This window comes from Trichechus manatus, unplaced genomic scaffold (genome assembly GCF_000243295.1).
Source record: "Trichechus manatus latirostris isolate Lorelei unplaced genomic scaffold, TriManLat1.0 scaffold00072, whole genome shotgun sequence".
Lineage (NCBI taxonomy): Eukaryota > Metazoa > Chordata > Mammalia > Sirenia > Trichechidae > Trichechus > Trichechus manatus.
Genome location: NW_004444008.1, coordinates 11,569,591 through 11,592,350, shown reverse-complemented (window position 1 = coordinate 11,592,350; position 22,760 = coordinate 11,569,591). Strand labels below are relative to the sequence as shown.

Here is a 22,760-nt window from a genome sequence, read left to right as displayed (position 1 = left end):
TAGGGTGGTCATCCTCTCACGGTGCAAGGCCCTGCAGGATGGGATCTCTAGGTGCGTCTGCTACTGGGGGCTCCAGACACTGCAGGCATCCACAGGGGCAGGGACGGCATCTCTGCTTGTGGGGACATGCTTCCTCTGTGGGACCAGGACTGAGCCGACTGAGGCCCACAGCACACAGTGGGGCAGCAGCTCAAACTGACTCCCCAGAGTCTTATTCCCTGAAGAAAACAAACAGAACCCCCTCAATCCCACATCCTGGGAGTCCGCCATCTGCAACAGACACCGTGTGTGACGTGGAAACACAAAGCTCATGTTGTAGCCTTTGCTGGAACTAGGTATCTGGAAAGGGCTTTGCAATTGTGAACAGTATGTCCAGTTCCATATTCTGCACAATCAGACGCAATATGACACTTGACTTTTTAATATGAACAAATATGTTCGAGCAAGCTCTTGCAAGCCCTGGATTGTCAGCACAGTGTGTCTGTAGTGACCATATTCCTTCTCCTCAAAGCACACAAATGGCAATCGGACAGTCACTGGAACTCAGGGACAGTGGGGAGAAAACCAGCTTTACATGGATACAACGTGGAGTTAGATGTTTTCTACCCTACGGGGCCCGGGGCTGGGGGTTGAATCTTACCACAAAGATCTATGCTAAGTTATTCTAACAACACACGACAAACACAGTGAGTAACATCTCCCTTGGCATAGTGTGTAAACAGTCAAGGTAAAAGCCTTTCCCCCCAGAAAGGTGGCTTTAAATAGTAAAAGTATCCCTCGTCTCTCTTGAAACTTCCCCGTGCCTTCTCTGCTGGCGTCTCTTCCGCAGTTAGAGATGACCTTGCTGTGGGCTCTCCTGTCTTCATCTGCTCTACACCATCAGCCAGTGGCGGAGCTGGAAAGAAAACAGGGTTATTCAGAAGTGAAGGGAGGAGTTCCTTGGATAAAGGGGGCTCCTAGGCCAATGATCTGCACCTCTGTCTGGCCCAGATGGCTTGGAGGGGCAGATGGCTATGGACCTGATTGTGGCTAGTTCCCAAGGGATGCTCATCAGGATCAACAATGCTCTTGACACAGTGCTCAAGACCTGATGTCTGTTTTAAATATATGTAAATAAGTCATTACTCGACAAACGAAAGTCAGAGAGCATAGCTGCCTATGGACCAGAGGCCTTTGTGGTCTTGAGAACAGCTGCTAGGCTGGACAGACAACTGAGTACCTGCCAACTTACCCCACCCACTTGCTGTGTCACCTAGTGATGCCCTCTCCCTCCACTTTCTTGGGGCCTCTGGTCCCCCATCCAGGAAAGAGGGACACTGTGCTCCTGCAGTTCTGTCTTGCTTTCTGTGACCCCAGAACAGGTGCAAGAACAGGCCTCAGACAATCCCCACGCTCACTCGTGGCCTCATTACTGCTTGGGAATTGATGAGATAGACAGGGACAGCAATTTAGACTTTCTGCAGAATGTCATCATCTGTGATTATGCAGCTGTTAGTTCAGCCCAATTCTGAGCATAAGTTATTATGCATAACTGCAAGAACCATGGTGCAAACATTTCCACAACAAGCACATGCAGAGTTTGCTTCTGATACAACCACGTCTTGGGTGGAAGATGCTACGCTACTGCAGATGACATGACAGGGCTCTTCTGTTCATCCCGTTGGGAGAACTCTGGAGGGTGCTACTTCTTCAGTCCTGGTTAGGGGGTTGGGGGAGTGCTACAGTCCCTAAAGGAGTGAGCAGGTAAGGCCAGTGTAGCAGAGCCCAGGTGTGGTAGGGAGCCTGCAGGGGCCAGCAGGTAAGGCCAGTGTAGTAGAGCCCAGGTGTGGTACGGGACTCAGTGATGGGTGCCAGTGTGGCCAGGAGCCAGCCTGACCAGGGACACAGCTAGGAGGGGACCTGTAGCTAGAGTCCTATAGCAGCAGCTCTGGTGACAACTCTACTTCAGACCACAAGCGAGGGTGTGGAGCTGTGCCTGGGACTCCAGCTTTGAGCCCCAACCCCCTGAGGGTGAAGTATTCCTCTGTCCTGGCTACTGACAAAAGTAGAAGGTGGCAAAGGAAGAAGATGTGCTGTGGGGGAGGTGTCTCTCAGAATTCTGGCAGATTAAGATAAAGTTATAAATTCACAAATGGTAAAGAAGGCCAGAAGCACAAGATAGTAACCCACTATGAGTGAGAGTTAGCAGAAACCAGAAACCTCAGATTGAGAACCCCCAAGATGAGAGATGTTAGAATCATCAGGTACAGACTATAGGGCAGCTATGTATGAAATGTTTTTTAAAATTTTGTAAACAATTACCACCATAAACATTTTACAAGAAACAAACAGACTAAATGTAACTTCTGGAAATGAAACATAACTCTTAGTGAAGTAGAATACAATAAAGGGAGATGTGAGATGGAAAACTGATAGCTAAATTGTGGTACATCAACGAAATGGAATATTATGCAGTAGTCAAAATGGATGAACCATAGCTATATACCAAGATGCTACTTCCAGCTAAGATGAAGTAGCATGGACAAAATTTACCCTTCCACCTTAAACAAACAATGAGCAAAATATATGTAGCAGTGGTTTTCCAGACCCTGGGCATCAGACACAAAAGACAGTTATCCCCAAGAAAAAGGAAGTGAATATGGTGAGCCTTCCAATGCCTCAGCTCACTGCCTTGAGGGAGTTTCCAGCTGCAGCAGAGGGAGGGGAAACCCAGGAGGAGCCCAGTAGACCCCCTGAGGAGATGGAGCTGAGAGTCTGGGATGACCAAGAGGACAGAGTGTGCAGAACCAAGTATAAGAGAAGAGAGAGCCTTCCAAAGAGAGAACCCTGGAGATCAGGTACTAGGGCACAAAGAAGTCTCAGTCATTTCAAAGAATAGGTATTATGTGTCTTAGCACAATGCAATTTATTTAGAAATTAATAGCAAAAAAGATAAACAAAACATTTCTATATATTTGAGAATTAAAAAAAATTCTAAACAACTCATGGGTTGAAAAAAATCATACTGGAAATTAAAATATACTTAGAACTAAATAATAAAGAAAATACTACGTTAAAAATTGTGGGATGCAGCCAATGGTGGTATTCTGAGGCATATTCATAGCCTTAAATGCCTATATCAGAAAAGAAGGTTGAAAATTAATGATCTAAGGCCCAAATTAAGAAGTTAGAAAAAATATGTCAAAGTAAACCCAAAGAAAGTAGAAGGAAGAAATAATAAACACAAGAGTTGAAATTAGGGGTAGTCAGCAAAGCTACAGTAGAGTATCTCCAATAAAGTCAGCTTGGTTATTTGAGAAGACCGTAAAATTCTATGCAGAGTTAAATCTTGTGTGAGGAACCCTCAGAAAAGAAAGGCCCTGACAGAAGGTGGGCAGGAGGCTAGTGGGGAAGGCAGAGGACACCTAGACAGACAAGGTCAGGAACCAAAGCTCCCAGGCCTGGATGCTCCTCTTGTGTTTGGAACAGTTGAGCAAATTTGAAGGCAGAGAAAAAGGTGTCTGAGGGAGGGAGGAAAGAGGGAAGCTGGGGCCCTGGGATCAGACCAGTCTGCAACCAGGACCTGGACTGGGATGGAAGAACAAAAAAATGAAGTGCAAGTATGGGGAGGCAATCAGAGATGGTCGGGTCTCATGAAAAATTGCAGCTTCTCAACCCTTGCCTTCCTGCCCCACCTACCATGGAGCAAGAACAGAAAAATGATAGTTCATGGTTTTGAATGAGTCCCTGGCTGTCCAAACAGTTAAGTACTTGACTACTAACCAAAATGTTGGCAGTTTGAACCCACTCAGAGGTGCCCCCAGAAGAAAGGCCTGATGTTCTGCTTCTAAAAAGCTATAACCTTGAAAACCCCATGGAGCAGTTCTACTCTGAACACATGGGGTTGCCATGAGTCAGAATGGTCTCAGTGGCAACTAACAACAACAATGGTTTTGAGAGCCCAGAATAAACGTTTGGCATGTTTGAACTCTGTCTGTTAATGTCTGCACACAAAACAAGTCCCTGAAGCACAGAGAGGCTCAGTAACTTGCCCTCAGTCACACAGCTGGTCTTCGGGAATCCATGTGGGTGGGTGCTCTTGATGCATCTCTTTTAGCACATCTCTTCCACAGCTGGATGAAACCTCCTTACCTAGAGTAAGCAGCTGGATTTTCAGGACACCAACATCCACTGGGACTACTGGATGTCCTTCTCTCAGTCCTCCAGGGTCAGGGACGCAGTGACTCAAACACCATCTAACAGCATGTTTTTAGGCAGGGGTTGGTCGAGGAGGCACATTTGGACAGAGAACTTCCTCTTAGAGCTTGAAGTCCAGTGCTGAGCAAAGGGCAGGTCGTTCTGGATTCTCTGCCGAAGGGGCCTGAGGGTGTTGGTGGCACTCACCGTGAATTGGCGGACTTCCCCGCTGTCCACCAGCTCATGTTCCTTCTCGGGCGTGATGGCGTAGGCCAATTTCTATAAGAGAACACAAGACCATCAGCCCCAGCACACCCTCAACAAGGGAGACAGGCTCCCCTCGATCTGCCACGTGGTCAGATTCCTGAGTTGGTGGTCCTCTTGAGTCTCCTTAAACTCTAGAACAAGGCAGTAGATCCACTGATCAAATCCCAACTTGAAATAAAAACCACCTTGGAGGCGGTGTTCCATGCTAAGTCAGCATGTGTGGTGGGTTCTTGTGACCCACAAGCACACGTCTCCAGCGCCTCCAAGCCCAGATGTGTATACTCAGAGCCCACATACGCAAGGAGGTACTTGCTTTTTGCCACATTAATCACATAGAAAAGCGATCAGGAAGCTGGCCTTCTGCCATCTTGGTCACGGCTCACTTGTGCAGCTTGGATGAAGAGCCAGAGCCAGCGTTCATCCTCACGCCCTCAAAAAGCAGGCAGGCATCTCAGCTCTCTCACTCCCAGAAGCCCTTTTCTCGGACCCTCTGAGGGCCAGCTTCCTCCCCACCCCCCAGGTGCCCCGGGCTCCTGGGGATTTGTGGCGCTGCCCCACTCCTGATGGTCTCCGCAGTTCCACATGTCTCTGTAAGCTACTGAGATCTGACTTTGTCCATTGTCAGATCTGGGCTGTGCGAGCGGCTAGGACGTCAGCTCCTCAGGCAGCTGGGCTGAGGCCCTCCTCCTCCAGGCCCCCAAGCTAGCCCAGGCCCCTTCCTCCCGAGTCAGACCTAGAGACCCAGAGGGTCAGCTCCCCACAGGTACTGCCCAGCTGCCCTTGCTCCCCTCTGGAAGGTCCCTGAGGATCGGTGACAGTCAGGGAGTGGGGGCTGAGGAGGGGCAGTCCACAGCCGGCCATAGTCTTCTTCCTGGGGCCATGACCAGCCTGAGGGCCCCACACCCAGGAGAGGGCCAGAAAGTCCCAGGGCTCTGTGGTCCACTCCCAGCCCTGGTCTGACTGGACTCAAGCTGGAGGGACCAGTCGCTCAGTTGTGGGACACCCACCACTGTGTCTGAGACCAGGGCCACCATTTGGTCCTGAGGTGGATCCTTGGACCCAGCTGGGGTGGAGTTACATGGCTCCGCTACCCTCAGCCAGGGCACCCATTTCCAAGAAAGACTTGGGAATGAGAGCATAGGGCTGTTCCCACAAGTCCCTAACTACAGGCCTCAGCATGGGTGCGGTCCCTGCAAGGAGAGCTGCGCCTTTCATCTCCATGAAATCACAGTGCCGCCATGGCCAATGGCGGGCCTTTACACAGTTTCACCCGCTCCCTCCTTTACAGACGACAAAATCGAGGCAGAGAAAAGGGAAGTGCCGTGCTCTGAGGCTGCAGAGCACCCTCACAGCTCACGGGGGCGCAGCCCTGACTTCTCTTCCCCACAGGTGAGCTCAGCCCTTGGGGAGGGCGTGAATGGTGGCCTGACTTCACCCCCACCATCAGACAGACTGTCCTTTTCTCCTTCATCAGCACACACCGTAGCACATACGTGTGCACACACAGAAACACATACATGCACACACACAGATATGAACACACACACATGCATGGACATACAGACACACATATGGACACATGCAGACAGAAGCACAGAACACATGGATACACCAGCATAGACACAGACACACACAGACACATGGACGCAGACACAAGTACAGACACTCACAGACACACACAGAAACACAAGCACAGACACACACACAGACACACTCAGAGACACAAGCACAGACACACACAGAGACACACACAGACACAAGCACAGACACACACACATAGACACAAGCACAGACGCATATAGACATAGACACACACAGACAAAAGCATAGACACACGGAGACACACACACACAGACACAAGCACAGACACACACAGACACAAGCACCGATACACACACAGATACAGATACACAAGCACAGACAGAGACACAAGCACAGACACATATAGACATAGACACACACACAGACACACCCAGAGACACAAGCACACACACAGACACAAGCACAGACACACAACACACACACAGACACAAGCACAGACACACACAGACACACAACACACACACAGACACAAACACAGACACACACAGATGCACAGACACACACACAGACACATGGACATACACACACACAGTTCGCCATCCTCCTCACCAGCAAATGCCTGTCAGCCTCTCTCTTGTCTCTCCACCATGGCCACACGTCCAGCCTTCCTCCCCCTGGTCAGGGCAGGAGCAGAAACCAAGGACATGGAGACCCACCTGGACCTTGTTGAGTGACCTCACAATTGGGAAAAAGGCCAGAATGGCCAACCCTCTGTCCCAATACCCACCTCTCGAAAGGACCCGGGCAAGCTGCAGAACTTATAGGTGGCGTAGATGGGCACCATGGACATGGAGGACGTGGCGATGACCCAGCCCAGCACATTAGCCCAGTCGGGGAAGATGTAGGTTCCGTAGTGCGGGGGCCTGAAGGTCACAATGCTGACCACGACCACAAACTGAAACCAAGGGACACAGGTCAATGCGACGTCTCTTGGCCGGCAGGGCTCTGGGACAGAGGTGGAAACTCAAGCAAGATTTTGTGGCAGAGGCTCACTCAGCACACGCCTCTATGAGCGCCAGGCCCTGCCAAGGCGAGGCAAACACCAGAGGTGGTCCTGTTCCGATTGAGTGGGGAGCAGCTGGCCTGCAAGCCCTAAGGTGGTTGTGCGGGGACAATATTCTTTATGGGATGCAGGTCCTATTAGGTCACATTTGGTGAGTGAGAATTCTCCTAACTGTCCTCTGAAAACTTCGCATTATCACATCCGTAAGACTCGTGTGTGTAGGCAAACTAATTGATAACCTGCTTATCTAGCCTCAGTTATTAGGATGCAGCTGAGGCTACCGATGTTAGAAAGAGGCTTAAGGGGTGCAGGGCAGGCTCAGTGATCCAGCAGCTTTCTGAAGGCTTGGGCATGGCCCCCAATAAGAAATATCTTTTCTGTGGAGAACCACACTCCAACCTCCTTCTGTCGTTATATGAAATAAGTATTCTCGGGAACATGGTCTTCCTAAGGCATACTTTATTCTATTCTGACAGACCACCACGTGTCTGTCAGTTTGTTGTACTGTGGGGGCTTGCATGGTGCTGTGATGCTGGAAGCTATGCTACCGGTATTCAAATACCAGCAGGGTCACCCAGGTTTCAGTTGAGCTTCCAGACTAAGATAGACCAGGAAGAAGGACCCTGCGGTCTACTTCTGAAAAGAATTAGCCAGTGAAAACCTTATGAATAGCAGTGGAACACTGTCTGATATAGTGCTGGAAGATGAGCCCCTCAGGCTGGAAGGCATTCAAAATATGACTGCGAAGAGCTGCCTCCTCAAAGTGGAGTCAACCTTAATGATGTGGATGGAGTCAAGCTTTTGGGACCTTCATTTGCTGATGTGGCATGACTCAAAATGAGAAGAAACAGCTGCAAACATCCATTAATAATAGGAGTGGAATGCATGAAGTATGAATCTAGGAAAACTTCTGCAGTCTGAAATTGATCAAACATACAATCAAGATGCATGGATAATTACTGGCAATTGGAATGTGAAAGTTGGAAACAAAGAAGGATCGGTAGTTGGAAAATATGGCCTTGGTGATAGAAATGATGCTGGAGACTGCATTATAGAATTTTACACGACCAATTTTGAAGACTTCTTCATTGCAAATACCTTTGTTCAACAACATAAATGATGACTATACACGTGGACCTTGCCAGATGGAATACACAAGAATCAAATCGACTACATCTGTGGAAAGAGATGATAGAAAAGCTCAATATCAGTCAGAACAAGGCCAGAGGCTTACAGTGGAACAGACCATCAATTGCTCGTACGCAGGTTCAAGGTGAAGTTACAGAAAATCAGGACAAGTCCATGAGAGCCAAAGTACAACCTTGAGTATATCCCAACTGAATTTAGAGACCATCTCAAGAACAGATTTGATGCACTGAACGCTAAGGTCTGAAGACCAGACGAGTTGTGGAATGACATCAAGGACATCATACATGAAGAAAGCAAGAAGTAATTTAAAAGATAGGAAAGAAAGAAAAGATCAAAATGGAAGTCCGAAGAGACTCTGAATGTTGCTCTTGAACATAGAGTAGCTTATGCAAAAGGAAGAAATGATGAAGCAAAAAAGCTGAACAGAATATTTCAAAGGCCAGCTCGAGAAGGCAAAGTAAAGTATTTTGATGACATGTGCAAAGATCTGGAGTTAGAAAACCAAAAGAGTAGAACATACTGGGCATTTCTCAAGCCAAAAGAACTGAAGAAAAAATTCAAGTCTCGAGTTGCAGTATTGAAGGATTCTGTGGGCAAAATATTAAACGACACAGGAAGCATCAAAAGACATGGAAGGAATACAAAGTCACTATTTCAAAAAGAATTAGTTGACTTTCAAGCATTTCAGGAGGTAGCATATGATCAAGAACCAATGGTACTGAAATAAGAGGTCCAAGCTACATTGAAGGCACTGGCGAAAAACAAGCCTCCAGGAATTGACGGAATACCAATTGAGATGTTTCCACAAATGGATGTAGTGCTGGAAGTGCTCACTCATCTATGCCAAGAAATTTGGAAGACAGCTACCTGGCCAACCGACTGGAAGAGATCCATATTTGTACCGATTCCAAAGAAAAATGATCCAGCCGAAGGGGGAAATTATCAAACAATAACATTAATATCACATGCAAGTAAAATTTTGCTGAAGATCATTCAAAAGTGGTTGCAGCAGTACATCAACAGGCAACTGCCAGAAACTCAAGCCAGATCCAGAAGAGCAGGCGGAATGAGGGATATCATTGCTGATGTCAGATGGGTCTTGGCTGAAAGCAGAGAATACCAGAAAGATGTTGACCTTTGTTTTATTGACCATGCAAAGGCATTTGACTCTGTGGATGGTAACAAATTATGGATAACATTGAGAAGAATGGGAATTCAAGAAAACTTAATTGTGCTCATGAGCATGAGGAACCTGTACTTAGACGAAGAGGCAGTCATTTGAACAGAACAAAGGGATATTGTGTGGTTTAAAGTCAAGAAAGGTGTGCATCAGGGTTGTATCTTTCACCATACTTACTCAATCTGTATGCTGAGCAAATAATCCGAGAAGCTGGACTATATGAAGAAGAATGTGGCATTAGGGTTGGAGGAAGACTCATTAACAACCTCATCCATCGAGAATCCTATGGAGTACAGTTCTACTCTGACACACCTGGGGTAGCCATGAGTCTGGTTATAGAGAGAAAAGCCAGAAAAACACCTTCAAAGGAGACCAAAGATGATTTTAGGGATGAGGCATGCCATCCTCAGCTGAGTCCCAAGACTCCCGCCAATTCCAGCCCAGTGTCCCTTGTCTCAAACAGTGTCTAGTGTCCCCTCCCGGGCCTTGGGCACATTCACTTCATCATCTGAAAATCCAAGTGCAGCTGCAGCTGGAGCATGTGGCAGGTGCCAGAGCAGGGGGCAGAGGGCGGAGGGGCAGAAGGACTGTGCGGCCACCCTCGGTGCCTTACCAGGAGGAAGCAGGGGCTGACGAACTTCCAGCACAGACGCCAGTACAGGCCGGGCCGCCGTCCAATCATCTGCTTGATGTCATCACTGAACTGCCCGACGCCTGGGGAAAAGGCAGCAGCAGACACAGCACAGTTAGGACGGTCACACCATCTCTCTGAAGCTCTGGCACCTGCTGGGGTCCTTGCTGCCCCCCGGGGTCCCCAAGCTCAGGCTGCAAGCTGGCTCCCAGCCTTCTCCAGAGGAGCCAGACCCCACTCCAGCTCATCCAGTGGTCTAGAGCTGCCTCGAGGACCCCACAGGAGTCCTCTCTGGGTAGACCCAGTCCTGAGGCTGTGCTGGTGGCATGCCTTCCTCATCTCCAATGGCCACCAAGGGCGGGAGACCTGCCTGTCAGAGCACCACAGCTGAGCCTCCGCCCGGTGGTGGGGCTCCAGCAATACCCCTTGCCTGCCCTATGCCCTTTGTTACCTCCACGTCCTCCCCACCCCACCCCCATGTCCCGGCTCCCTCTGCAATCTTTATTTGTTAAGAAAAGCTATTTTCAGAAATGTAATGAATTGGTATTTCTTCCTCCAAAGCAAATACCAGTGGTCCACCTTAAAACCCGCTACTGTCAAGTTGATTCTGACTCATACAGACCCTATAGGACAGACTAGAACTGCCCCATAGGGCTTCCAAGGAGCACCTGGTGGATTTGAACTGAACCTTAGCAGCCAAACGCTTAACCACTGCACGTATTTTTCTTCCAGTGATATTCTCTAACTCCTTTAGGCGTTGACAACAAAGAGATGCTGGAAGCGATTTCTCCTGTCCGAAATCTGGGCATGTCCTCGGGTACACCTATGCTGGTCTGCGTGAGTCTTTTGGTAAGTCTTTGGGCTATCACACATGGGGGACACATTAGAAAGAAGCCTTCATTCCGAATTTCCTCTTCACATCCCAACCTCTACTGTAAGAACTCAACGCAGAGAGATGGACCTGGGCACAGAGGAATGGAGAAGTAACAATCCCAAAGGCCAGAAAAGAGGGAGTGTCCACTGGAGCTGCCTCGCTCCCCTCTGGACTCCACCTCCCAGGCGGCAGCAGTGGTACTGGGGTCAAGAGCGCTAAGACCCAAAGAGACCCTCAGGTGCACTGGAAGGCTGGTGCATTCCGATGCAATCTTACTAGAAACACAGATTTTGTTTCGTTTAGGTTTCAACCCAAACTGGTTCAAACAGTTGCCACTGAGTCGACTCCAACTCATGGTGAACCCACGTGTGTCAGAGTAGAACTGTGCTCCAAAAGGGTTTTTAATGGCTGATTTTTTGGAAATAGATTGCCAGGCCTTTCTTCTGAGGTGTCTCTGGCTAGACTCGAACCACCAGCCTTTGAGTCAGTAGCCAAGTGTTTAACCATTTGTGCCATCCAGGGACTCCTTCATTTAGGTTAGAGGGTTACCAATTGTGGTTTAGAGACATAAAATAGATTTCTGTCCTCTGAGGCTTTGGCAAAAATGCAGATGTGATTTTACATGGCGAACAGGCAAGGCCAGCTTCTCTCCAGCCCGGGAGAGCTCATGGCAGGGAGATGTGTTTGAGGAGTTTTTTCTTTCTTTGTGAGTTCTTTTGGGGGGGCAGTGGGGTGGGGAGATTACAGTTTAAGGTGACAAAGCACTAATCCCAGGCACCAATGAAAGAGCTTGCTATTTCCCTTTTCCCATTTCCTTAGAATAAGATCTACGTGTCAGGCTAAGCCTTGCAAAGTCACGGTGGTGTTTTTAGGTTATAATTTCCACGGCTCTAGGCAGGGAATGTGACCCTTGTATCTAAGTGACTCTGGAAGTCACCTCAATTTTGGGTGTGTGCAGTACCAAGGCCATTAGCTCCTGTCCAGACATGACGCATACGCATTTATAAAGAAATGCACACTTTACACAGACCTGGCGAGGAAGGCTGAGTCGGCAGCATATACCCATTTCACAGGAGAGAAAACAGAAAGCGAGGTGTGACCACTTGTCCAGGTCAGCAAGGCTGGCTGGGAGAGGACAAACCTGCATCCAGGGTAGGTGTTCCGTTGCTGGTTAAACGACCCTCAGCGGTCCCAGGAGACAGTGGTCAGCCTCCCCAGTGCTGGGGCCCAGGAGCAGCAGTGCGCCGGCAAGGGGAGCCCTGACTGTGGATTAGTCCCCGACCTCTGAAGGCACACAGTCACCATGTATGAATGAGGGGCAGGACTCGGTGAGGTTTGGAGTCCTGGTCAGCCCGGAAAGCCCACGAGCAGTAGCATAGTCTGCGCTTGTGACAGTCCCACGCGTGAGAAGCCACACCTTTGGGAACACCTGTCGCTCTATTAAAGGAGGCGTTTAGCGTTTATTCATGGTGCTCACTAATAGGGGCCAGTTTCAGCTGCTTCTCCAACAGGGAAGAAGCTTACACTGTCATAGCCCTAGTCAGCAGGGACTCCTGGTTGTCTGCACGTGGAAACTCCTTGTTATAGATTGAACTGTGCCCACCAAAAGTTATGTGGAAGTCCTAACACGGTTCCTGTGAATATGACCCAGTTTCTTTTGTTATGTTAATCAGGTCATACCGAGAAGGGTGGGTCCTAAACCTAAATCCCTTCTGAGCAGTGTCTTACAAAAAGAGCAGAGTAGACACGAAGACACACATGGGGAGGACAGACTCCAAGGAACACCAAGGGACAGCCAAGGAACTCCCAGGGCTACTGACAAGGAAGGACCCTCCCCTAGAGCCAGTGCCCTGATTTGGACTTCTAGCCTCCAAAACTGTGAGACAATAAATCCCTGCTCTTTCAAGCCACCCACTGGTGGTATCTGGTAGGAGACTAAGATGTCGCTCTACCTCTACCAGCAGTTCTAAGGGTCCCAATGTCCCAACTAACCACATCTTCTCAAGAATTAATTAGGATGTTGACATCACACGATCAAGTAGCCACCTTGAGGGACTCTGACTACAGTAGGGATTTTTTGGCTGCTATCCAGGCTAACCATCTTCACTGATTCAATGGAACCAGATAACTGCCAATCCTCCCCTCCTTTGTGATGCTGGAGCAGCCACACACAAGCTGTATGAAACTGCATCTATTTTCAAGCCAGAAAGAATGCAACATGGTTACAAAGCAAGGGGATGCCGACTCAGCTGGCTACAAACACGGCAGAGCACAGGGTCCTCCCCCGTGTATGTACTCCAGCCCCTGGACCCAGGCTCTGTCCTTACCATAGAACCAGGCCACCCCGATGGCTTCAATGAGCACCCCAAAGAGGATGGATGTGCCGGCTGCAAAGTGATCTAGCAGTGTGAAGACATAGATGCCGCCCTGGAAGAGAGGGAGCGCTTCCTGAATTCGGTGCCCACACAGCAGCATCCCCACCATGAAAGGGCTTTTCCTACGAGGTAAACCAGGACTCTATTTTATGTTTATTTACGTCACTAACACTTAACGTACTTGCAGGTTCCCATGGACATCTCTACTACGCAAACATCAACAAAAAAACCACCTCTCCGCTCCTTTCCCAGGGATTCCAGTGTGGTTGGAGATGAAACCAACCAAATGCCACACTCAACAGTGCCTGTCTTGGGAGGGGAGGTGACCCCAGTCACCCCAGCCCCTATGGTGACCCCTCCTTTGCCCTCCAGCCCCACAAACCCAACAGGGAGGCAGCTTCAGCCAAGGGCACTTCCAAAGGAGCTGTCCGAGTGCTGAAGTAACTCAGAGACCGAGCTGTGGACATTCTTACCGTGACCCCACATACTCTTACAATTCACAGCTTTTTAAGGAGAGGCAGCTTTGTAGAAACGCTGCAGTTTTGTTGGACCCAAACCATACCTCCCAGCACCAAGTGTTAATGAAGACTTCATCCTCACAAAGCTCCCCACTGCAGAAGGCCCACACACGAGACAGCTGGCAACTTTACGTACGTTGGTGACACAGAAGAGGGAGAGGAGAAAGGTCGCCAGGACGATGAAGAGGGTGAAGAGTTCACGGTGCCGGCGCAGCAGCTGGAACTCATCGATGAGTCCAGTGATGACCGACTCCATCCCGCCCATCTGCAGTCGCACACAGAGCACAGAGGGCACTGGGGTGGGGCGGCATCCGCACAGGGTCCCAGGCCCGGTTTACTTGTGGTTCCGTGGACTTCGGCCCAGGGGATGGACGTGGAATCAGGGAAGTGCATGACACATGAAGTGGCCATCGGAGAGAAAGGGCCCGGGGTGGATACCCTGTCCACTGACAGTGATTTGCACCATTGCTTTGAAATGACTGGTCTGGTAAAACGTTCCATGGCTGAAATAATAAGATCTACTGCCACTGTGGTCCACGAAAGGATGTGCAGGTCACAGAGGCTCAGTTCGGCCAGGTTTTTCTAAGCAAAATGTTTCTTCCACGAACAGCTTTATTTTGCTTCCTAGGGCGAACCTGGCCTGGTCATTGGCTATGTGCTCACTGACAAACCTTACTGACTCCCAAACACTGTCATAACGGAGTATCACCCAAGGAGTCCTGGCACCTGCGAAATGGCCTCTCTGCGCTGCTCTGTCAAACAAGCTGCTTTCTTCTGTAAGTGCTGTTCATGGAATTCACCTCCCCTAGGTGGTGGGCTCGTCCATCAGACTTGCTGTCCAGGGAACCCCAGAGGCCCGTGGTCTACCCAATGGGCCAGCATCTGAGCTGAAGGCAGAGGGCAACAACCCAGGATACCTTTGGGGAGGTTTCCCAGCAAACGTGAGAATCATCCAGCATTTTAGGGAAAGGGAATCATGATTCACTGTCTTTCCAGGAAGTGAGCCTGAAGACCATCAGAGTCAGCAAACAGCATGGGGTGGGTGAACAAGAAGCCCACAGCCAACTGTGTGTGGGTAAACAAGGAGCCCACAGCTAACCATGTGCAACGCCATGGTCTCAGCTGTTGGTTCCTGGACAGTGACAGGAGAAGGAGCAGAGAAACTCCTGCAGGCCCAGGGCTGAGCGAGGGCCAGCCTGTTGCCTCAAGACTGCAGAGTAAACCCAGGGGTGGACACAAAGTGGTCAGGGCTCAGCTGAGGAGCCTTCTGCAGCCCTGCCTCCAGGACACACCTGTTCCTCACAGGGAAGGAAGCTAAGGGGCTCAAGGCAAACCGGCAAGGCTTGCTTTTTCCGCTCTGTGGCTCTACTGCCCTGTTATTCTGTTTGAAGCCTTGCTGCTGGGCCCTTCTCTGTGTGTGTTTAGAATTTGCAGGTGGCTCGGTACAGAGGACACTTTGATGCCCGAGAGTGGGAAGACGGAAGGGAAGTGTCAGTTCTACCCAGTCACCCCAGCCCCAGGAAACGGTTTTCCAAAATAACCACGGGGTTGTCCAGTCCCACCAGAGGCTCTGGGCTGACAGCTAGGGTGGGCTTCATGATGGCAGTGTCATGTAAGCCCAGGGACACTCAAGGAGCATCAGAGGGCTTGCCTGGCCCTGCAAGGGCAGCGTCCCCCGAGGAGTGGACTTGGGGGCCCGCAGGCATGCGCTGTGCCAACAGTACTCACGGCGCTGTCGATGCCCAGTGTGAGCAGCATGACGAAGAAGACCACGGCCCAGGCCGACGACAGGGGCAGCGTGGCGATGGCTTCAGGGTAGATGATGAAGATCAGCCCAGGCCCTGGAATCATAACACGACTCTGCTGCCCCAGTTGCTCCCCTCCCACTGACCCCCACCCCGCCCCGGAAGGCTGGCAGCACCCCTTCCAAATGCCTCCTGTGGGACTGGTCTAGCATCTTTCCTGTCGCTGTCTCTCCTTTTCTCCTGGAGAGTCCCCCACTGCCCCGCCACGAATTCGGCAGATGCCTGGCCCAGGACCCTAGAAAAGAGAAACCCAGGACCACTCAGAGGGCTCCTGTCTGTCACCGCCAGCCCTGGCAACCGTGTTCCTCCAAACCGCTCGTGTCTGAGGTGGGCTATGGGGCTGCTGGGAGAGAAAAAGGGAGGAGAAAAATTAAAAGAAAGAAATGGAAACCAGAGGAGACACAAGAGGGGGTTTCCAGGGCGGTTCTGCCCCTTCGTATCTGTTAAGGTTTGGTGACGTCTTTCCAGTCCATTTCCCTGTGTGTATGCTATCTCTGTCTCTGTCTCTCTCTATCTCTGTCTCTATCCCTACCTCTACACACACGTACATGCAAGCACACCATTTGGTGGCCTTCATCTTGCATTTAGCAAAGAGATATCATAAATATTTTTTGTGCCAATGAATTACTTTAAGAGTTAATTTTTTTAAAAACACATAATGAATACAGAGGTGCTGTATGGTGCAACGGTTAAGCGTTTGGCTGCTGATCAAAAGGTCGGCAGTTCAAACCCACCCAGTGGATCCTCGGGACAAAGATTTGGTGATCTGCTCCTGTAAAGATTACAGCCTAGGAAATCCTCTGGGGCAGTTCTACTCTGCACATGGAGTCACTGTGAGTTGAAGTCAACTTGACAGCACCCAACACCAACCACTAAGTAACTGTTTTCCAGTGTGTTTCTTTTAAAGGCCGTGTACACGTCTGTTCACGCATGAGCACTCGCCTCTGATCACCTCTGATAAAGTCCTAAGAGCAGAACTGCTGGTGGAGGGACAAGTGGGCCTTCAGGCTGGCAAGGAGCCCTCTCCTACTGTAGCTCTAATTCCTGTATCCTTGCACCCGTCCAGCAGGGGTGCGGGGGAAGGGCTGGGCCAGCAGGGATGCGGGGGAAGGGCTGGGCCAGCCCAGGACACTGTGTGCAGGGCACTGTGGGAAGCTCACCTGTGAGATTCCAGGACTTGGGGTGACAGAGACCACTGAAAGGCTCACTAGCCCCTGGGTCTCATCCTGGGCTCTAGCCTGATCACCAAGACAAAACATCCTCCTCCTTTTTCTCTTTCTTTTTTTTTTTTTTCAGTATTTAATAAATATTTTTTATTGTGTTTGATCCAACTCATAAAATATCATAAAGATCACCACTTTTCTGGGAATTCATGGTGTTGCCAGAGACTTGTAATGCATCTGCAGATACTGAATCTCTATCACCCCACCTCTCAGAGTACATCAATGTTGGAGGCACCACCATCCATCGTGGCCAGGCCAGTTGTTGGGGTCACCACTGCCTGGAGCACAGTATCCAGGCCAGCGGTACTAAGTCCAGTAACAAAACCCTAGGATGTGGCAGCAATGCCTGCAACACCTTCAGAAAGTTAAAGACCCTCCTCCTTGATGCTTCATGGGTGCGCATTTCCTTGACCCTCTCCCTCTCTCTGCCTCTGCGTATGGGGCAGCTGTCGTGCCCACTCCCTTCAAGCCTCGGGGGCCCCGAGAGGACAGCCTCTTCTGTATCTACAGTGCCCAGTGCAGACTCGCCAGGCCCACCCTCAGCACATGGCTACGGAGCCGAATAATCCAGTGAGCGTATACTTTTGGCTGTAAACACACGATAAGATGATAGGGAACAGCACTGAACATCCTAATACTGACATGTGGGTTTATCCAAACAGTACTGTGGAGTCTAGTGGGAGAGATCAATAGGTAAGCCGACCTTTCTGACCCAAGACAGGAAGTAGAGCATGCACTGGGAGCAGGGGGCCAGCACCTGCCCCAGTGGGGCTCTGGGAAGGTGTCTGTGGTTCTTCAGACTGTCCTGACCGCTACCCTCCAGGCACATGAGAGAACTGAGCTTCTCCACCTAATTTGAGGTTACGTGTGGCTGTGGACTCCCTCTGGCCAATGCACATGGACACGAGGGGCATCACCTTGAGTTACAGGTACGTGTGTGACTCACTTGGGTCACTGGCCCTGCTGTAGGCATCCTCCTGGAAGCCCACACTGAAAGGGGCTCCATCAAAGGGAGGACACCCCACCGATCCTCAGTGGGCTTACTGCAGAGGATGGAAATAAACTTTTTTTGGGAGGGTGGACCATTATGCTTTCAAAGTAGTTGAGTTTGGTTTATAAATATTCCTGTAAAATTTTAATGGGATACAGCTTAAAATAATTTATAGTTTAACTCAATAGAATTTTAATGTTTACAATGGCCAGTCGAGTCTTCTGCTATCATGATATGATCCCCCTTTTATTCAAGTCTTCTACGTGCTTTTCGTTGTTATTGTTAGCTAGCGGCAAGTTGGCCCCCAGCTCGTGGTGAACCCCATGCACAATGGAACAAAACGCTGCTGGTTCTACGCCGTCCCCAGGATCAGTTGTGGATCAGACCACCATGATCCATAGGGTTTTCACTGACTGATTTTTGGAAGTAGATTGCCAGGCCTTTCTTCCTAATCAGTCTTAGTCTGGAAGCTCCACTGAAACCTGCTCAGCATTAAAGCAACACACAAGCCTCCACTGACACCGACAGATGAGGCGCACTGGCCAGGAATCAAACCCAGGTCTTCCACAGAGGGGGCAAGAATTACCACTGAAGCCCCACTGCCCCCTTAAGTGCTTTAGGAGCTTTACTATGTGTGGGTGGAGTGGATACACACCACACGTGCACAAAAGTGGATTATAAAGAAATACACTTTATATGTCTAACATTTGGGGACTGGTTGTTACTGCAGCATAACCCTTCCACCCTGACTGATACAGTATCTGAAGCCAGAGGGGCCTAAGTGGAGGCTGACAAGATACAAGCTAAATCAGCTAAGCAGTTATCCCAACAAGCAGAGGGTGCTCCAGGCTGAGGGGCAGCACTGGCAAAGGCCAAAGAGTTTCTCTACGAAGTGGTGCCTTTGGCGAACCACTCGTGCAGGTAAAGAGACCTCCCTCAGGAGGGGCATGGGCGGAGGTACGAGTGGTGCCCTGAGGACTCAACCAAGAATCAATAAACTCTGGACTCAAATGATTCCAAAGCAAAAAAGATTCCGACCATTTTCATCATTAACTTGGAAAGATAGGCATACTTAACTCATTAGCATGGGCTCCTAAATCTCTTTACAGAGATGTAACATAGTCTGCATCGGACACATGTCTGGCACCATCCCAGAGGAATGGGACAGTTACTGATCTTCTTCAAGCAGTGAACTAGAAGCAGAGCTGGGAGCCACTCCCAGAGGCCTTTCACAGGGTCCTATTGTCAGCCGAGGGGATAGTGGTGGTTCAGAGGTAGAATTCTCACCTTCCATGCGGGAGACCCTGGTTTGATTCCCGGCCAATGAACCTCAAGTGCAGCCACCACCTGTCTGTCAGTGGAGGCTTGTGTGTTGCTAGAATGCTGCACAGGTTTTGGCAGAGCTTCCAGACTAAGATAGACTAGGAAGAAAGGCCTGGCGATCTACTTGCAAAAATCAGCCAAGGAAAACCCTATGGATCACCACAGTCTGTGTCATCATGCCTGGGGTCACCATGAGTTGGGGGTTGACATGGCAGCAGCTAACAACAACATTATTAGCCAAGAAGCAGAGGTGGGCTGGCATTCTCTGCCCGATTCCCAAGGCCGTGATCCAAGGGGTCTAATTTCCAACGTAGCGGTTGGGGCAGATGCTCTAAAGTCTAAATGCCAGAAGCCATGGACCTGGAAGACAGTTGTCAGTTTGGCTGAGCATAATGTAAATTTCCTCACCTTTCATTTCCATACTATGTTAACATTTCACCCTGTTTTCTGGAGAATTAGAGCTATAAATGACATTTACTTTGCTTGTCACAGAAATGCATAGAAGACATTAAGCTTTGCTGTTGGGCTAACCGGGGTTTTGCAAGCTATTACTAGTTATCATAATAAAGGGCAAAAAGAGCGCTAAAATGCATAAATGCAACAGTGAGTAAATTTCACTGCTCGCTATTTATTTGCATTATGCTTCCTTTCTCCTGCCTTTATTGTCCTTTTTTTTTTTTTTCCAAGAGGAAAGGATACGGACTTGGGAAACATACACACCTGAACTTCCAACACCAGACCTCTGCTCTCTCGGGCTGATCTCAGGGTATCTCCGAGAATCAAGTGGATAATGAAGGTAGACCCCCAGCTCAGTGCTCAGGGCGCAGGTGATGCTGCCCACTGCTCTCCGCATCCCACTCCCTGAACCCGCAGACGCATCCGAGAGTATAGAGAAGACCCGGGAAGAGACGAGGCAGTGGGAACACCGTACCCTGGACGGGGCTTTCCTGTGCTTGAGAGCAGCAATAGTTTCCAGCCCAGCAGGAGAACAATGCCCAGAGGAAGCCAAAGCTTTCTTATCCAGGTGGACAGCCCAGCCTCGAGCCCGGGGACATTCTCTGATCTCTGTATCGATTACCCTCAGAACAATCCAGAAGGCAGGTGAGGGATGCTGCAGGCTGCCAGGAGGCCCAGCAAGCTTGAGAAACTCCGGAGCACCGGGTGGACCCAATTTAAAGCTACCCGTGCCACAACCTTCTACCCCATGTGCTAGAACCAAGCAGATGCCCCCAAATGTCCAGGGAGCCACAGTGATCCGAGGACCTCCCTTGGCCCGCCCCCTGCATCTGTGCCCGGCTTCCTGGCTCCCTCCTGCCTGGGGCATTTCTCCTGGGCTGATACCTCCTACCTATGTTATCTGTACCTGCCCATGTCCTCACCTCTCTGCTGCTGGGGCCCCGAGCTTCCCTGTGTGCAGACACACCCTCAGCATCTGGGTTGGCAGGTTGGGGGTCTCCATTGCCCCCTAGTGCCAGAGACTTTAGGGGTTTTTCTACTTATTATCCAACTCGCATCTAAATATGTCCTGGTCTCTAGAACCAAGCTTTGGAGCAGGATAATTGTTCCTTACCAAAGCAGCCCAACTTCTTTTTGGTAAAACACGGTGAAGTCCAGATCCCTTGCTTTCTGAGCCTGTAGTCATATGTTGCTTGGATGGGTCAGTTCTGCCATCTGCCACCCGGAGCTGCATGTCCGCTACCCACCACCATGGCATAAAAAAGACCCAGAGTGGCAGCGTTCACCCCAAAGGCCAGGATTACTACCGCACCTGAAGAACCAGACCCTTGTCCTACAGCCCGACGCGGCTTCGGAAAGGAGGGCATGGCTGGGGGACAAGTGTGCTGGTGCAGTGGGATAGCGCCATGCAGTGGATTTCGGCTCAAGGGATCCATTGGCTGCGTGCGCTCAACACACTGGACTGAAAAGGGGCAGGGGGCAGGGGTCTGGAGAGCGCTGGAGAAGGAGAACTCAGCTGTTTCCAATACTCTGTCCTTCAGGTCACTGCACCTTGAATATGTGCTGGCAATGGTTGCAATAGTTGAAGTAACGATTATTAAGAAAAAAAAAAAGTTGCCGATGAGTTGATTCCAACTCATGGCGGCGCCATGCGTGTCAGAGTAGAACTAGGCTCCATACGGTTTTCAATGGCTGATTTTTCAGAAGCAGATCACCAGGACTTTCTTCCCTAGTTGCCTCTGGGTGGACTCCAACCTCCAACAGTTAGCAGCCTAGTGCTTAACTGTTTGCACCAGCCACCATGTCTTAGAAGCACTACTTAACTCCTTTTACAGTAGCCGGGTGATGCAAAAGGTTAATGCACTGGGATGCTAACAGAAAGGTTGGAAGTCGAGTCTACCCAGAGGAGCCTTGGAAGAAAGCCCTGGTGATCTACTTGTGAAAAATCAGCCATTGAAAACCCTGTGGAGCACAGTTCTACTCTGACACACACGAGGTTGCCATAAGTCAAAAGCAACCCAACAGCAACTGGTTTGGTTTTTTGGTTCTTAACTTCTTCTGCATTTCCCTCCCATTTTGAAGGGAAGACTCTTCGCTGGGAGCCTGGCGGTCAGGCCCACAAGAAGCAGGGCGGAGAGTACTGGGAGGTGGAGTGAAGGCAAAGGCACTCACCGTCCTTGGCCACGTCCCCGATGGGCACACTGTGCTTCTGCGCCATGTACCCCAGGAAGGAGAAGATGACAAAGCCAGAGAAGAAGCTCGTCAGGGAGTTGACCGAGGTGGTGATGATTGCGTCTCTGAAAAACGAAACAGGCCATCCTGGGCAGAGAACGGGGCTAGGAAGCATCTGCCATTTCCAAGTCATTATTGTTAATTGGCTGTGTCTGCAGTGGGGTGACCTGGCTGGGGAGCTGGGTTACCAGGAGAAGCACGAACGGCCCTGCAATTTAGGGAGCAGCGTCTTGAGGTCTCTAGCGCAGCGGCAGAGCTTGTCCTCTGCAGAGCCTGTCCCCTCTGCACAGACTGTCCCGTCTGCAGGGTCTGCCCCCTCTGCACAGCCTGTCCTCACTGCAGGGCCTGTCCTCACTGCACGGCCTGTCCTCACTGCACGGCCTCTCCTTGCTGCTCCGTGGGATGCATTCCCCTCACAGTGACAGGGCCCCTCCCACCTTGGCCTCCTGGCCAAGCTGCTGTAGGCTCCTACGCATTGGTGTCCACCCATGAGCAATGAACCTCCAACCCTATCACCAGGGGGGCCTGAGGGTGACCAGGTGTCCTGGTTTGCCAGCCATGCCAGAGGTTCCCACACACACCAAAGGTGCCAGCCATGCTCCTTGGGCCTACTCACACTCCACGGGCCCCACCTATACTCCACAGCCCCACCCACCCACACTCCACAGCCCCACCCATGCTCCATGGGCCTACTCACACTCTACAGGCCCCACCTATACTCCACAGCCCCACCCACCTACACTCCATGGGACCCACCCATACTCCACAGCCCCACCCACACTCCATGGGCCCTACCCACACTCCACAGCCCCAACCACCCACACTCCATGGGCCCCACCCACACTCCACATCCCCACCTACACTCCATGGGCCCCACCCACACTCCACAGCCCCACCTACACTCCATGGGCTCCACTCACACTCCACAGCCCCACCCACACTCCACAGCCCCACC

At 50.5% G+C, this 22,760-nt stretch overlaps 1 protein-coding gene across 1 annotated transcript in view; it reads right to left on the bottom strand.

Moving 5' to 3' along the window:
• Positions 1-871: 871 nt before the first annotated feature.
• The window catches only part of SLC6A3 (solute carrier family 6 member 3), a 57,783-nt gene continuing 35,894 nt past the window's right edge, over positions 872-22,760 (bottom strand). Inside the window, exons 7-14 of the mRNA XM_004380281.3 lie at positions 21,746-21,870; positions 15,504-15,616; positions 13,912-14,040; positions 13,210-13,309; positions 9,991-10,091; positions 6,773-6,940; positions 4,384-4,455; positions 872-895 (exon numbers count right to left, since the gene is read on the bottom strand). Of these exons, the coding sequence (XP_004380338.1) occupies positions 872-895; positions 4,384-4,455; positions 6,773-6,940; positions 9,991-10,091; positions 13,210-13,309; positions 13,912-14,040; positions 15,504-15,616; positions 21,746-21,870 (832 nt within the window). The remainder of the gene's footprint in view (positions 896-4,383; positions 4,456-6,772; positions 6,941-9,990; positions 10,092-13,209; positions 13,310-13,911; positions 14,041-15,503; positions 15,617-21,745; positions 21,871-22,760) is intronic.